Source organism: Python bivittatus, unplaced genomic scaffold (assembly GCF_059951505.1).
Source record: "Python bivittatus isolate LINGU-HERP-01145 unplaced genomic scaffold, Pbiv_v1 ctg000690_np1212, whole genome shotgun sequence".
NCBI classification, from domain to species: domain Eukaryota; kingdom Metazoa; phylum Chordata; class Lepidosauria; order Squamata; family Pythonidae; genus Python; species Python bivittatus.
In genome coordinates, this window is record NW_028277096.1 from 7203470 (window position 1) to 7220694 (window position 17225).

At 43.0% G+C, this 17225-nt stretch overlaps 1 protein-coding gene across 31 annotated transcripts in view; it reads right to left on the minus strand.

The window, feature by feature from the left end:
* Nucleotides 1-17147, minus strand: part of ELN (elastin) — an 85419-nt gene extending 68272 nt beyond the window's left edge. For 9 of the 31 annotated variants that reach the window (XM_088152366.1, XM_088152391.1, XM_088152380.1 and 6 more), the window contains exon 1: nt 16961-17144. In XM_088152366.1, coding sequence (XP_088008492.1) covers nt 16961-17042 — 82 coding nt within the window. In that variant the 5' untranslated portion in view covers nt 17043-17144. Of the gene's footprint in view, nt 1-16960 lie in introns of all 31 variants that reach the window. The other 22 variants (XM_088152361.1, XM_088152390.1, XM_088152388.1 and 19 more) reach the window with 4 other exon arrangements.
* Between the last annotated feature and the right edge of the window lie 78 nt (nt 17148-17225).

Sequence of the window (17225 nt, forward strand, 5' to 3'; positions counted from 1 at the left end):
ACTCATGAGCTGGGGATAGCAAGACAAAAGCAAGGTCACAGGAGAACGGTCAAAAAAAGATGTTGATGGCCAGGGCATGTTGGAGCCATTGTGGCCCCTATCTTGACTTTTTTGATCCTCTCCCTGTGGATACCCCCCTATGACAAGGTAAATCAGCTTTTATCCAAGTGAATTCTAGGAAAGCAGGCTTTGTTGATGTGGAGAAACCCACACTGGATTATTTGTCTGGTCAGAAAAAATATCTCCCATTGCCACATTTTTCCCCATTCCAAAGATGCCAAATCAGTGATTAGAGAACATTTCTGGAAGACCAGTGAGGTATCTTTCTAAGGCAGATGTTGAAGTTTTGCTGGACTTGATAGGGGTATCAAAGCCTGAAAAACGTGCATTCTTAATGTTTTCCTCTATGTGCCAAAACTTTAGTATTTGGCTTCTGGACAATTTTCACACTATCTTCAGGCTTTAGATCTTTAATTTGCACCATGTAAGTCAAAGGAATGATTAGTAAGGACTTAGGAAATTAGGCATTTCCCCTCTCAAAAACTGGCCTGGGGTTTTTCACTTCATCATATGGTAGTTGCTAGATCCTATTGCCTGAATCCAGATACCAGACAAAAAGGGGGGGAAATAAACAAATACCATATTTCCTAGTCCACTGAATGGGTGACACTGGAAAGAGTTTACCTTTCAGGTGACTTGTTGAAGCTCACAAAAGCACTCTCAGAGTCTGGATCTAGTACTCATGTTTAATTTGTGTTGTTTTTTTCCAGTGTCCATTTTCTCCTAAGACTGCTGAAACTGCCAAATGGGCCGTGGATCTGTAATCCAGTTTCTCCCAACCTGGTGACCACTACAGATAGCTTCAACTCCTATATCCTCCATACTGAAAGTAGATTTGTCAATACTGTCTGCTGCCCCTCCCCCACCTGTCGGTATATACTGCCTTGAATCTTATAAATCATCATCATCATCATCATCATCATCATCATCTTAAGACTAGGAAGCCCCATGTGCCACCAAAGGGGGAAAAAAGGTTTGGAATAAAAAAAAAATGACCTCCTTTCCTCCAGTCAGCTCCCAGATTTGGGGCATCTTTTTTCTACCCACCCTTCACTTCCAAGCCAGATGTTCTCAAGAGCATTAAAAAAACACAATAGCCGTAGACATCCTTCATTCCATGCACTTGTCACCCTGCGTACTCTTGTTGTAAAAGCAATCTGCATTTCAAGGCCAACCAAGACACAACTGCAAAGGAATACTTGTCAGTGAATTCTGAATTTTTTAAAAAAAATCACAAGCCAAAGGATGGAGGAAAATCTACCACACGTCTCTTTGCCTGTTTGGTCAGAAGCCTGCTGTGTCTGTTAAACAGATTCCCCTGTTTTCTTGGAAGAGGTCAGTTTTGGACCAAAGAGAAATGTTTAAAATCACCTCCTAAACTACTTATGTCATAGAGTGCTCTGTCCTGAAATGTACTATTGGTAAGAATCCAAGCTCGGTATGAAGAAACACTGGTCCTAAAATACATTTATATGATACTGTTTGTTCAATGATAGCTAGCAAAATTATGTGTTTTCAGATCAAACAAAGTAGGAACAGCAAAAATAAAAATGAACATCCATTTGCTTCCTTCTGATTTTTTTTTTCAGTTGAAAATCTTTTGAGAAGCATTATTTTGCAATTCAGCACTGCGTGTTTGCAGGATGCAAAGATGGAGGCTTATCCTTAAGCGAGACGGTGGGATTAACCTCTCGGTCATCCAAAGACAATCAAGTTACTTATCCTGACAACAGTGACTGCCTAACCAGAGAGATGCGATATTCCAGCAAACTTTGTGCTGACTGGCACTTCTTTGAGATCCACACAACAAGAAAGCTCATAGCTTTCAAGACAGCTCGTGACTTGATGGGAAATTAGACGCTAATCCCTGCACCAGCAAATTTATTTTAAAAAGAAGCCCCCCATGCATTTACAAAGGGTAAAAAAAAGTGGGAGCAGAAGAGAAGCAGCAGAAGAAATGCAAAAGACTGGCTTTAGTTTTTTTTTTTAATGCTTGCTCCAACAACCCTGGTGACATCATTATATAACTTTAAGATGTTCTTGGGCAGGGTTCCTCAACTTTGGCAAATTTAAGACGGGTGGACTTCAACTCCCAGAATTCCCCAGCCAGCAAAGCAAAGCTGGTTGGGGAATTCTGGGAGTTGAAGTCCACCCGTCTTAAAGTTGCCAAGGTTGAGGAACCCTGTTCTTGGGCACTTGGACACAGATTTTTTTTTTTTTTAAAGGGCGTCCTTGTTCATTTCAATGCAATTTTAGCCCTTTGGGTTCCTATAACCAATATGTAGGCCTGAGTTAGTGTCCTGCCAATGCATACAACAAGGATTCACACACTCACAACTGAAGGAGTTAAAGATAAGGCTATTTTTTTTTCCTGCCCAAGCAATTCAGTGTTGCTCTTTCCCATTCCATGCTCACAATGGAGAACAGAGGATTCTTCCAAAGTCTGCATATCCTATGAATTTATCCTGAGAATGTCCTTCTGCCTTGCTTGCTTGCCATCACTTAAACATCTGTGGATGAATGATAACAGAGGTGCATGGAAATTAAGGGATTACGTTGTTCTTTCCCATTTTTCTTCTTTGCATTCCTTTCCTGATTTTGCAAATCTGAGCCAAAAGTTCTCCAAAGTGATTTTTTTCTAGGTAATGTTCTGTAATTATTCTTTTTCTTTTTGAAGTTGGCTGAAAAAAGGAACCACACTGCAGAATTTTCTTGAAATATGTGACAATGGTCATTTCCCTTTCTTTCCCCACAATGTCCACAGACAAGACAGTTAAATCAAGAGCACTGTGGAGAAGGAGAGGCTGCAGATGATTGTGGGGGGTGGGGGGAGAAAGAGATTTGGGAAATAATTAACAAACCATGTTACTGCTCCATGAATGGGGAGGCCTATCCCTGAGAATGCGAAGAGAGGACTCCTTGGAAAAGACCCTGATGCTGGGAAGGATTGAAGGCAAAAGGAGAAGGGGACGGCAGAGGATGAGATGGTTAGATAGCATCACCGAAGCAATGAACATGAAATTGAGCAAACTCTGGGAGGCAGTGAAGGACAGGAAGGCCTGGCACGATATGGTTCATGGGGTCACGAAGAGTCGGACATGACTTAACGACTGAACAACAACAACAATCCCTGAGAAACTGGAGAGTTTCACCAAAATGGTTCTTTATTTCCTCTGCGTGTAAATGGGAGAATTTTAAGAGTCTACCTGGGAGAACTCTGCACCCCGAGTGAAAAGTTGATTCCTTGTTATTTCAACTGCACGAAGTAAGGTGTGCACTTTCCCTGCTTGTCATTTCTGGAGCCTGTAATCTCTCAGAATCCCACCTTTTGCCAAGGACTCCTGATGGTGCCAGATCCCAAGACCTGCCTGAGGGAAATGTCTGAAGAAATAGATCATCTCTGATTTCCCAGTTGCAGTTTTGCAGCTTCTTGGTTTGGGGGATGCAAAGAGGTCTTGTGATTATCTGGGAAGCTGCCATTTCAAATCCCCCAGTGAGAAAAGCAGAAGGGGAGTAATCCATCCTATGAAACATTTTCTTCTGCCTCAGTCTTCTGACAGCTCCATTCGCTGGCCCATGGCCGCCATGGAGCTAAATTGTGAGAGTAGAATCCTCATGCTAGAAACTCAACATTTGTAGCCCATAATAAATCTTGGCCAATATAATGCCATTTATATGCTATACAGTACTGGCTGTGAATTAGGGAGCTGTTATCCAACATACAGGAAGGAAGATGTCGGGGAGATTACCTGGGGAAAAAAAATAGAAGGCCTTCCCCCATTACCCTTATATAATCCCACTACCCTTGACCTGAGAATATCCCTGCACAGGGAGGGGGACTTCAGCAAGCCACCCCTATTTGGTATTAAGGGTACAATGTAGAGACATTCCACCACCTACCCCACCTACCAATATTCTTATTCATTTGATGGACATGTTAGGAATTGTTTCTCCAACACCCTCCCTTGATTGTGATGTGCTTCCCTCCTGACCTGGAGTTGAGGGCACAACTAGAGGTGCCCCCAATGTGTATGCTTGATGCACATTCAGGACAGGGACATGCTGGGCTCCTGTCCATATAGTTCCACCATACGAGACTGCATGGTAGTTCTTCCCGTGGTGTCCCATCCTGTGTTACTATCTGCTTGAAAAAAACTCAAGCCAAATTACAGAGTTTGCATCAGGGTATATCTCTTCATGTAGAGAAAAAAAATCCCCAAGGGACGACTCGGCTTACCTAGTATCAGGAGTCCTCCCACAAGCAGAACAGATAGGTTCTAGCAGGACTATTGACCTACAGAACATCAATAGTCCTGCTGTGCCATATAGAGCACCTGCAAAGTCCATGTGCTCACAGGTCAGTGCTTCCATTGACCTGTGCTACACCTTCCATGCTCTCAGTGCAGATGGTCCACCTGACTGCTGGAGTGTGGGGAGATTGCAGTTGTAGCTTCACTCCTGAGGAGGTCACTCTTCTCTCCTGATAGGGTTGACCAACCACATGTGCTTCCTTCAGATAATCTTTTCCCCTACATTTCTTCAGCATGATCTCTTTCCCACCAAGCACACCTTCCAGAATTGATGCATCTTGGCAAAGAGGGGAGCTGGAGGACATGCTAGGCCTGTGACCCCTCTGCAACCCTGTGCACTGAAACAAGGAAGTGATGGATGAAAGCTAAAAAATGGGGAACAGTAGCATCCAGGCAGGACCTAGAACTAGCTCTTTCCCTATCCTCTGCCAAAGTAGAAAGCAATCTGCAGGCCCACTAGTGTGAATTTCAAAATTATATAAGCAAAGGAATCATTTGGGTTCAAATCATCCACTGCAAGTAGACGAGCGAGTAACCCCATGATTGGCTTTTGAGGAATGGGTGGGGAGGCGCAGCACGTGTGAAAGAAATGTAAAAACAAATAGTGCTTCTGAGTGTACTGACTGTTGTTATGTATTTCAAATGGTCAGCAGCCCTGGTGTATGATGGTAGATAGGCTGGCATTTCCATCATAATATAAGGAAGAAGGGGAGCGGCAGAGAGTGGGAGGATCCAGCCACCTCTGTAGCCAAAGCAGGAGTGGCGGAACAGTATGGGCCCAACCAACAGATGGGGCCAAACCACAGCAGATCTGGCCAACTGGAGCAGAGAAGATTGCTGACCTCAACCTCATCTGCAGCTGCCGCCGCCTCCTCCTCCTCCTCCTCCTCCTCCTCGCTCCTTGGTTGTCCCCATGGGAAGTCTTCTGCTGCTACAAGAGGGAAAACTCTACTTTCAAAGAGAACACCTTAACCCAACTTCAGTGCACCTCAGCTTTACCTGCTGAAAAGATGGATGCTCTAATGTGATGCATGTCCTCAGTAAATAGTAAGTGGGCCATCTCTGCAGTGTGACGAGGAGCCCTATGTTTTATAGCATCTTTGTTTATATCACAGATGGACTCAAACTTCATGCAAAGGGCCTTAAATAGGGCCTTTCACAAATGCACCCACCCCACTTTTATGGTCCTCTTTTGTTTCCTTTACAACGAGATCTTCCAGATACAGGTGCAGTCCCAGTAGTAGGGCAAGATGATCAAGCAGGATTTGAGGGGCTTGTAAATTTAAGCAATTGAAATATCTCTGGGCCATAGGTAACAGACTTCTTTTAAGACAGCAAATGTTGCTTCAGAAGTAGCAACATACCACAGCCTTGAGCTTGAATGTGTTCTCACTGGAGGCTTTCAGTAGAGGTATGGTGAACTGAAGACGGCTCTGCAAAAGCGGAGCCAATGACCGCGGCAAAGACCAAGGAACTGGGGAGTAGACCGGTTCCTTGGAACCTCTCTGGATAAGGAGAGGATGGGAAATTATCTACATGTATTCTGGATGACTGCTCCTCATGAGGAAGCCACAGGACAGTGGTTTTCTGCAGGTTTGAGTGCCGGGAGACAATGAGATTAGCCATCTTGCTTGCAACCGCAGCGGAGACTTTTAAAGGACACTAAGTTCGCAAACCTCCCTTTCTAATCACTTTTGGAAATTGCTCATTAACGACTTCTAAGCCATTAGAGACCTTTGGAATGACAAGTTTGAAAACACTGGGTGAGTCTGCCTTCCGTCTTGAATGAATGATAATATTAATCATAAGTTTAAGAATTTAAACAGCAAATAGCCAAATAAGATGTTGATTTTAGAAAGTGATAAACAGACTAAGGGTCCAGATAAAATTAGAATATTGAAACGTTACAATAAAATTTTGGAATTAATTATAAAGCACAACAGCTTCTCATGGGAAACAGATCCTGTTTTGGTTTTTACAAGACATAACATAGATAAGCAATTTCATGATTTCAAAAACTGGACACTAGAGGGAACTAAAGATTTTAGGTAGAGGAAAGATATACAGGCCTGTAAGATGATGCAATTATCTTACATTATGATAATAAAAATACTGAAGGAGACTTTTGAAGAATGGAATCAGAAAATAGTAGCCACAATATCAACAATGTCAGTCATGATGTCTGCTTCTATGGATAGACTATGTCCAAAAGATATTATTGAAGAAATGACAGATGTAAAACAAGTTTTATCTGACAAGAAGGAGATGGCATTGAAAGTGGATTTACAACTGACAGGCCAAGAGAATGACTTATAAAAAGATGTTTCACTGGATCTACAAAAGAAACCGGCTGAAGTTTTAAAATTTAAAAGGGTAATACAAATAACAAACCAAGAGAGTCACCTGGATAATTTTTTCTTATTAAATTTACAAAAGAGGCTTGTTAAAGCCTTGAAGAACTCTGTGCAATGGGACAAAGAAGAAATGAAGAGAAATCCAACCCTATGACAATATTTGAATTTAAGATTAAGACTGTTAGAAGTAAAAGGAAGGAATATAAAATTGGTTTATTTGATCGAGGTTAAAACAAGATATGTTGTTACCTCTGGCAATCCGTTATGGATTTTCTGATGACGCCAGGACTGAAAAGATGACGTTTAATGGATTTGTTGATAGAAAAGAGATGGGATATGGGATGAAGAGATAAATGCTTGTAACTTTAGAGAGGGTGAAGAGTTACTAAATTTGTTTATACTTGTGCGATGAAGTTGGAAGTCACTTTATATATTTCTTTTCCCTTTCTTTATTATAGCCTTTTATCTTTCTTCTCTCTTTCTTTTTTCTTTCTTTTTCCTTGCACTTTTTACTTTTTCTATTCTCTTTTCTTTCTTTTAGTTTGTATTGGATTTTACTATTATAATCAAAATCCATAATAAAATATATATATATATATATATTATATATAAAGAATATAAAGAATGTATTCTCACTGGAGGGAGTCCTTGCTCCCAGCTCATAGGAGCATGTTGGCATGATCTGATAAAAGAGGCCAAGTGAATCAGCGGTAGTAGATGGGAGAGTAAGGTAGATTTGCAACCATGACATGCCCTGAAACATGGGAAATTTATTCTTTTATTTTTGTAAAGTGGGGAAAGGGGTGCATTGAGGTATATATAGATCAGAGGTGGCAGGATGAGGCAGTAGATTATTGTCCCACAAAGGAGTACTGATTGACTGACAGTTCAGCCTGCTGGAAGCTGTACATTCACAAGTATCTTAATACAAGCATCCTCTGAGTGTGCTGATGCCTGAATAGATCTGAAAATAGTAAAAACAGCCAAAAACTGGATTCAGAAGAAGCTTTGCTTTCCAGTAGCAATGTGAGCCGTAATCCTTCCAGAGGAAAGCCCAGGGAAAATAATGCTATTTCAATGAGGAGCATCAATCCCACGGGGCCTCAATATAGGATAGGATGGGGATGAGGAGCTTTTGAACCTTGATAGTCATATGGTTTCCCACCAACAGCTCAGAAAGCTTACCTGCCCATTCCCATCTTGTTACATATGTCATTATACAATATCACCCCTCGACACAACTATAGTATACTCCCACTGTACATGCACACCACATGCCTCTCACACAACTCTGCACCCCTCCCATGGTTTAATTATGCAGAATCTCTCCTACAATAACCACCACTAGTTTCCAGAGTTAAAATACAGAAGAATCTACCCACTGGCTTTCCATGAAAAATGCATAAAGTATACAGATGGAGGCCTAGCGTGCTGGTGGTTTCACTGGAGATGGTGGAAAGTGAAGTACATGTTATCACACTCTAACTATAGTCCTGCCCCAGTCTACTTCATGGCTCTTGCTTCAAAGTAAGTAAAATAATCCAAGAAAAAGCTGGAAACAGAGCACAATGTTTTAGGTTGTGAGTTGAAAAACCCAGATCATTTCCATTTGGATATTCACAGGTCAACCCTCAGCATCTGCTTAAGAGGCAGGATTATCAGCTTCAGCCAGAATTAAACTTGGTTCCAATAGAAGAGAATATCTCTAGCTGAGGGTTGAACTGTGGAGTACTTGGTACTCTTGAGCTTGGTTGTTTGTTTGCAGACATTTCATTACCCAAATAGGTAACATCATCAATGCTAGTGTTACCTAGCACATTACTGATCATGTTACCTAGTCGGGTAATGAAACGCCTGCAAGTAACGAAGCTCAGAAAGCACCAAGAACTCCACAGAATTAAACATGGCCTCCATGTTTAATTCTGTGGAGTTCTTGGTGCTCTCTGAGCTTAGTATACCTTACCACTTTGCAACCATATGTGGCCACACCAATCATTAGTGGGCCAACAATGGAATTTCATCCCAGTAATGTGGTTGGATTGGCTTTTTTTCCATATAATGGCAGCCACAGTCTTGAGTCCAAAGTTCAGATCATGAAGGAGGTCAGAAGTTGAAGGTCTAGCAAATGCTGGCAGCTTATGCCTGGCCTGTGTAGAGCATCTAGAGCAGTCAAGCTAATCAGCTTAATGCTGAGACTCTGTGAGGCACCAGTCTGAAACAGGGAAGAAAGCAAAAACTACACCTTCAAAGAACTGGGCTTCATAGCTTCCATCCACTAGGCATTGACAGAGTTCTAGGTGGAGGGAATGAATAATTTTAAACAAACAAAATGGAGAGAAGTTGAAGTGCCTCTGGATATTGCATGAATACAGGTAGCCCCCAGTTTAAGAATGAGTTCCGTTCCCAAAGTCTGCCCTTAAGTCGAATTTGTATGTAAACTGTATAATACCGTATAAGTAGCATTGTGTAATGAACTCAAACCATTGCGCATTTAACTCAAATCATTGTATATTTAACTTGAATTTTGCTACAATAGGCTCCGTTCTTAACCATGAGTCGTCCTTAAACCGGGCATTCTTAACCTGGGGACTCCCTGTATTCATTTCTTTGTCACTGCTCAAACTCATCCTACCCATTTTCAAAGCTTTACAAGAACAGGCCAGAAGAAATAGTAAGATAGGTTGGAGTGACAGAAGGGTTGAGTACCCAGACCATGAATGATGAAGACAGCTGTCATCAAACCAACCTTAGATCTCTCTAGAACCTCCTATCCATACAGCTGTGACATGAGAAAGTGTGAGAGAAATCCTACGTACCAGAGTTAGCTTTCAGTTTGGTAATGTCAACTGTGATGGCCATTGTATGTTTAGGGTCGGGTTAGCAAATTGTATGAACCCATGCCATTTGGTTAGATTAGAGTTCAGTGTATTATGTGAACACAGAAAATGGATTAATTTAGTAACCAGGTTAGATGTCTAAATGTAACCAGTGGGAAAAAAGGGAGGGGCATAAGTCAGAAATGGCATCATCCGGACTCCCTATGCAATTGCACAAATGAGAAAGAATAATAACACAATAAAAATACTTCCTGGAAACACCCACCTATGTCATTGTTATGCTGACTACGATGCGTAGTGTGTGTGTGTGTGTGTGTGTGTGTGTGTGAGAGAGAGAGAGAGAAGGCACTGTCACCCAGTTTACACAACTACAGTCCCAGGGTATGCTTAACCCTGATTGGCTGGATAAGCCACCATTGGCTGGGCTCACATGATAAAAGCTGTACAACCATGCTTTAAACAACACTGGCTGAATTGGCCAAAGACACTGATTTTGAACCACCCAGTCCCACGCTAGCCTAATATGATGTGTGAACCCAACCTGTGCATAAATGCCCTCTAGTCTTTGCAAAACACACACACACAATCCAAAACAAAAACAGGTTCAAAGTAAAAGGAATTAATGGAGTGCTTGAGAATCAATTGGCCTATTCCTCCACTAGCCTGGCTCAGCTTCTCACCCCGAGGAAGGGGACAAAGTGACTTAGCAGCTTAAGCAGAGCGCTGCCAACTCCGACTGACTTAAGAAAACACGCCAAATGTCTACGCACCACTATCTCTGTGGCATCTAGGAGGGGAGTCTTTCTTTTTATTCCACGCAAGCCCCAGATCACTCCACTTTATATTTTCCTTTCGTTTCGTAGATGGAAGAACAAGAATAAACCACAGCAGGAGCTGTAATCTTATCTCACAGGCCTCTTTTGACAAAAGAGGTTTCACAAGGACACAGTTCAAAAAAAGAAAAAGAAAAGAACACACAATAAAGCAGAAAGCCAAACAACTTTGTTAATTTGCCCCAGCTTAGTTCCAACAGCTGCTCAGTCTCTGGCCCCCATCTCCTTTGGAAGGGGCTGGATTGCACCGAGAAAGCAAGCGCTTTGAGCTGCCAGGTTTATGAAATTATGAGGCTGGCATAGACTGAGGAACATTTTTCTTTTTCTCTCCTGCTCCATCCAGCATCCTGTTTTCCACTCATATGCCTCTGAAAAACCCCCAAGCAGCAAGGGGGTCCGCAGGGGGGATCAAAAGAAGTCTACATGTCAGCCTCACCTACGTGATTAAAGTTGTGCTCTTTTTTATGTGACTTGCATATAAAGGTCATAGCTCTCCTCTGGGGATTGCCCCCAGAATCGGGCTCTCAGACATAGACTGCAGCCATACAGAGAGATTTCTCTTCTTAGACGCCGTGGTGAATAGTACTTACTAACTGGGGATCTATCTACCACCCATTTGTCTTACCCCTAAACAGGGCCCTTCTGGTAGGAGCGAAAGCCATGTTTTCTACTGTTCGCCTTGAAATACCTATACAGCCAATTTTCAGGGCACGATTTAAGTAGGTTCTCAGCGATCATATAAACTGCTCTCTCTGTGCTATCCATAATTATAAAAACTTCAATCCTGCTCCATACGTAGGTTGTTTTTTTTAAGAGTAAATCTTCCAAACACCTCCGTTTTGCACTGTAGAAGTCCTGAATGCATTACTGTAATGTTTCTTTTCTATAATTCTCCCAGTTCAACAGCGTAAGTTTCAAACCCTGGTGTATGTCCTTCTACCGCCATCTGAAAATGAAATGGCTTGGTTTTGGAATAAACATGAACTGCCATTAATTTCCAGATGCCACACTTTAGACATCTGATAGAACTGGGAAATTTTCAAAAGATGTCTTTTGGAATGCACAAACACGATTGTCTTTGGCGTTTCTGTGTCAGTCAGTGAGCACACTGGTTTAGGAATGTTTGTGGGCGTGGCTTTAAGCCTCCTCCTTGTCAATCTTATGTCACAATTTGCACTGCTCATTATCTGTGCTGTTCTCCCCATCCTTTAAAGTTCCTTAAAAAAAACAAAACTTTGCAAAAATGCCCAACAGAAAATTTGGTGAGGTTGCTTGGTATGAGATGCTGTTTAAGTTGAGCTTTGCTTTCAGATGGTTCACACATCATGCTAACTCACCATATGGTTGGTTTGGTTTAACATGCTGTGTGACCTGAGAAATTGGAGGCTGCGATCTATGGTTTCTGGTAAGTTCTATGGTTTCTGGCAACTAGCACCCCCTATGCACCCAGTAGTCTCCATGTCTTTTTTCCATTGACCCCCAAATTCTCCAAGATTGCATCACTGAAAAACAGCTGTGTTACAGTGGTGCAATGTTCCAGTTTTAAAAGAGAAAATAAGCAGTAAAATAAGCAAAGCTTCCAGTGTGGTTTACACATATACATTACTATCAGTAATAAATTAAAAAGAAAGGCAACATTCTGACCTATTCCCTTAGCTGCTATCACCAATCATCTGGGCAGCTGAGAAGCAGGTTTAAAAGAAGAGCACCCTCAAGTGGCAGAAAGGTGGTTCAGCTGGGCTTTATGGTGTAGCATAATGTGTGAACATTGTGGTTTATTTGGCAAACAATCAGGGGCCCACATGTAAAAAAAGAGCAAGGCTTCAATCATGCAGTCCTGGCTGCCCTCTTAACTTCTTTGACACCCCCCATCCATGGACACCCTGCAATCACTAATTGAAATTTACAGCTTAAACAGAATATGTGACCCCACTTTGCTGAGAGAAAAGCAAAACACGGGGACAAAGAGATAGAAGTCTGGGGTGTCTTCTTCTTCTTCTTCTTCTTCTTCTTCTTCTTCTTCTTCTTCTTCTTCTTCTTCTTCTTCTTCTTCTTCTTCTTCTTCTTCTTCTTCTTCTTCTTCTTCTCCACCTCCTCCTCCTCCTCCTCCTCCTCCTCCTCCTCTAACAAATCTGTCTGTTGAAAATTCATCATTCAGTAGATATATCCATGGTGTTTTGAATTGTTATAGATCTTTGGCAGCTCTTTTTCCCCCAAGATTTTTGTATTTCAGTAATGTTAAGCATGAAGAAGATACAGAGCATGTGGCCAAATATTCAACACTCAATCCTAAATTTTGACATTCCAGCATTTTTTTTAAAAAAAGGCTTCAAAGCACAATACTGTATTGAGGATGAAACTAGACATCCAATTGGTAAAAAGCCAATTCCACACAGAAAAAACAGAATTAAAAAAGGGAGGGCTTCTGAATCCTTCCCCCTCTGCCACTTTCCACCCTTCCTTTTTTGGATCTACTTTCCACATCTTCTGAACGTGGCTCTAGAAAACCAATGAGAAGAAAAGTACCTGCAGAGGTGGGGTCAAGGGGTTTCTTCAGGGAAACCATGAATAGAGAAATAATGAAGCAGCATACCCTGCTTTCTGCCTCTATTAATTCTCCTCCCCCCCGCCCCACACACAAAGCCACTTCGTAGCTTGTTAGTCTGAAAGCAGGACCTGTTGCATTTCAAATTTTTGTGCATGGCTTATGTCACAACAGATGCTACCACCTGGTTGACTTGGCTCATCTTGAAAAAGCTAACCTGGATTGAACCTGGCTACTTTTTGGATATAAGACCACCAGGAATTCACAGAGAGGTAGCCTGATTGCAAAGACATATTATAGAAAAAGGCGACAGCAAGCCACTTCTCTACTATCGTCAACAAAATTGCATGAATGTGTCTATAGAACCACCAGAAATTTTGGTCCACTCAAGGGAGATTTTCCTTTCTTTTACAGGTCCTACATTTGAGATACTTTAACAATAATATAATAATTACATTCTTTGGAATCTTGGGTAACTAGACCCAAATTTGAAGACCTGCCAAATGTGGTATGCATCCTGTTTTTCTAAAGCCATTCTCTGCAATCCGTTACTTACTTGGGAGTAAGTCCAATTTAACCAAGTGGGAGTTGTTTCCAGGGAAACACACAGAAAATTGGCTTGTAAGGGATTGCTTTTTAAGGGAACTTTTTGAGCATGGATACCTGCAAATTTGTATGCTGTTCTTCTGTTACATTTTTTGAAGCATCTTCTTTACAAACGCACACAATCAAGGGTCCCAGTCCAGACTGCATTGCCACTCACTTTAGAACACAGTGGAGTGACAACAGAACTTCAAGACTGCTCAGATGGGATAGGAAAAAGTGTGTGTATCTGTGCATATGAATCCAGTTTCTTTTATCTGTTATTCCCACAACCTGCAAATGCAAACTAGGAAACACTGGTATAAATTTCCAGCTCCCTCTGCAATCCTCCCCCACAAACGTAGTCTAAATTAATCCATAAATAATATGGACACTGTCCTGCGTTAGTTCTTAGCAAAGAATTTACAAGCCTGTTAGGAATTTCGGGCACTTGGACATGCTCAAAGAAGAAAAAAGTCAACTCTGCTCTGGTCAATCAGAGCGAAAGAGAAGTCTAAGCAGAGGGAGAGAAGGGTTGAGAGAGTGAGTTCTGGTTGTCTGAAGGCAGTTTTTGACTCAGCAAAACTATATATACAATGTGCTTCACAACAGGTGGCATTACCAAATGGATCCTGAAAAAGCTAGCCAGGGTCAGATCTGGTTAGTATCAGGATGGGAGACTACCAGGTTATTGAACAGACAGGGAAGTTGAAAAGTATTCTAAAAGAAGGCAATGGCAAACTAATTCCATATTATTGCCAAGAAAACTACATAGACATATATCTGTAGTCACTAGTAAAATTCAGGAGAAATTTTATCTTCCCCTTGACTATGGCTCCCTCCTTCCAAGAAGTCAAAACTCCCAGACGCCCCCCCCCCCACTTTTGGGGCATTTTTTTCCTACATAGTGTACAGTATGTAGAAGGAAATAATTCATACCTACATTCTTCAGAATATACTCTCAAACCTGGACAAAACTTGGGGGACATATTTCTGTGGATTTCATGACTTTCCTGTCTCATCTAATAAATCTTTCTTGAAAAAAATTCTTGGCCAACATTCTTGTGTTCCAGCAAGAGTTGAGACCTCGGTTTCTTTTCTATTTTCTTAACTTCTATTGCTGCTTACTCAAGAATGAGCCCATATGAACTGACCTTGAATATTCCTAGCCTCCATACCTAAATCTATGTGTATACCATGTCCACAATACAGCTTGAAAGGCCAACATAGAAAGGACATTAGCCACACAGACATTCTCCTGAAATAGCCCTGTTACAATGGGCAAATCATGTCCCACAAACCAGGTCTCCATTCTTCCTCAGTTGCAACAGTGAGACAGATGCTGCCTATCCCCAAAAATGAAAGGCAATGAACAGAAGGAATGCTTTTGCATCAGAAGGCTTTAGATTCACCGATGTCCCCTTTTTACCATGCAAAGAGCTAGCAAGATGAAAAAGAGGATTTGAACTTTAGATCAGACTTTCCAAAGCAAAGAGGGGGAAGGACATACCGAAGCATGGATCCGACAATATTACAAAATTAGACCAACTTATGGGTGGGGTGGGGAGGATTTTCAACAAGCATGAGCTATGATGCCTAAGTGGAACCTCCCTGCTTGGTGCAGTGTACTTCTGGATGCTAAGAACAGACAAGCCATGTGGACAGATGCAGCCCTCATGCTCTGCTTGTGGGCTTCCTGGAAGTATTTAGTTGGCCACTGCTGAACACAGGAGTGGCCAACCAGATACTAGCCGGATCATTGTTGGAATGATCCAACAGATTTCAGAACTCAAACTAGACTAGAGAGATCATGGAGACAAGTTGATCTACTCAAAAAGCAGAAGGCATCAGCCTCACACTGCAGCCTACAAGATGCACCTTTGTGATGTCGGAAAAGATGTTTGGTCACTATGTTGCTCTTAGGGCAACGGTTCAAGGAATCTTTGGATGCACCTCTCAAGTTGTGTAACACAGCCTATAAAAGGGATCCAGGCAGGCATCTACTGCAGGTGCCATAGGGCATGATCACACTGCCTACCTAGGCCACTTTTTCAGGGAGCTCAGAAGATCAGGGCATACCAAACGAACTCTCCCCACTGAGATCTTTAGCTAACTTTCTAGGAGAATTCCTTTCCATCATACCTAGTCCAAAACCCATCCAGCAGATCTTCCCAATATAGTAAGGTGTTGTGTGTGTGGATTTAAAAAAAAAATTACTGTTTTTAAGAAAGGATTTTCAGAACACATCACCCAGCATTCTGTCTGGAGTGCTGACCATTCCAAGGAAAGCAGGTTGGGCACAGAGGAAAGAAAAGGAATAATATCCCTTAGGGACACTTGTATAGAAAAATCTCAAGGTTTATTACATCAGTATCTCCAGCTACTTCCTAAATCTAAGGAACTGATTTGTCCCAAGACAACAGACAAGTTACAAGGAGTCACAATATTCAGCAGGAGAGTGGAGTTCCCAAGCAAGGGGAATGTCCTTAAGAGTGGGGACAGTACGGCAAAAAAACCCATGGAAGGAGGCAAAATCCAAGAGGCAGAGCGGGGTTGGCACAAGAGGCACAAGTTGACTCTCTGGATCCTGTGCCCCCAACGTTTGTCTTTGACCCTGAAATGGGGTATTGTTTCTGTGTTCCTACATGGAGAGTGGTGAAGAATTCAGGCTGTCACTTCGACTGACCCACATACCTTGCGTGCGTGAGCCCTGCAGGTGGGGCTTCTCACTAGTGAATGAGACCCCCGCAACTCCACTCTACAGTAAAAGGAGCCAAGAAAGTGCTGGGGTTCAAAACGAACCCTCCAACTGGGTCTGCAGGTTCTGTGTCTGCTTCAGAAACCCGCCACAGCCTCAGAGGGGCTCGGATTCTCTTTCAGAACCTGCTTGCAGGACCCAGAGTTGAGTGTAGCCTTTGGAAACGCTTCTAGGGATCCATGTGAGCTCTGCTCATCCTTCTAGAGCACTCTGGATCTGTGTCTTCATCTTCCCCCACCTTCCCCCACCTCTGCCCTTCCTTCCAAATCATCCTGATTCACACAGCAGATGTCTTGTCTTTTTATTTTTGAAAATGCAGTGTTAGCGCCTCTCTCGGGAGCAGCATCTCCACCCCTTTGATCTGGAGACCCCAGAGATGGCAGGGAAAGGGGGCTCTGAAGAAATCCCCCTTGCTCTCGGCGGCCAATGATAACCTAGAGCAGCTGGTCCTCCGCCCCTTCCCTCCTGCAAGAAGGTCTGGAGAGGTTTTGCCTAGAGTGGGGTGGGAAGGAGAGCCCCGGGCTTCCCGGGGTCTCCAGAGCTGGAGCTGGCGTGGAGGCGACGAGAGGGCTCCGCAGCCAGGGGGCAGACCGGCCGAGCCCCGCTTTCAGGAGGAAAGCACCTCAGCAGCGGCTGGCCAGAGCTGAAGCCGGCGCAGCCTGCCCGAGGTGCTTCTCTTACCTCCTTGCCACGAAGCCGGGAGGCTGGAAAGCAGGAGGACGAGGGCTCCAGGGAGGAGGAACGAAGTCCGCAGCCTCGCCATCTCTCGATGCAATGCCCTAGTCCGCTGGCAGCCCGAGCGTTTTATCCCAGCGGTGCTGCTTAATTGTGGCTTCCAAAGATGTAAGGGGAAAGGGGGGGGGGGGAGGAGGGGAGGGGAAGGGCTCAGGACACTACGTCATTGGGAAAGGGCAAAGCCACGAGTCTCTCCAACAGCCTGGGCTGA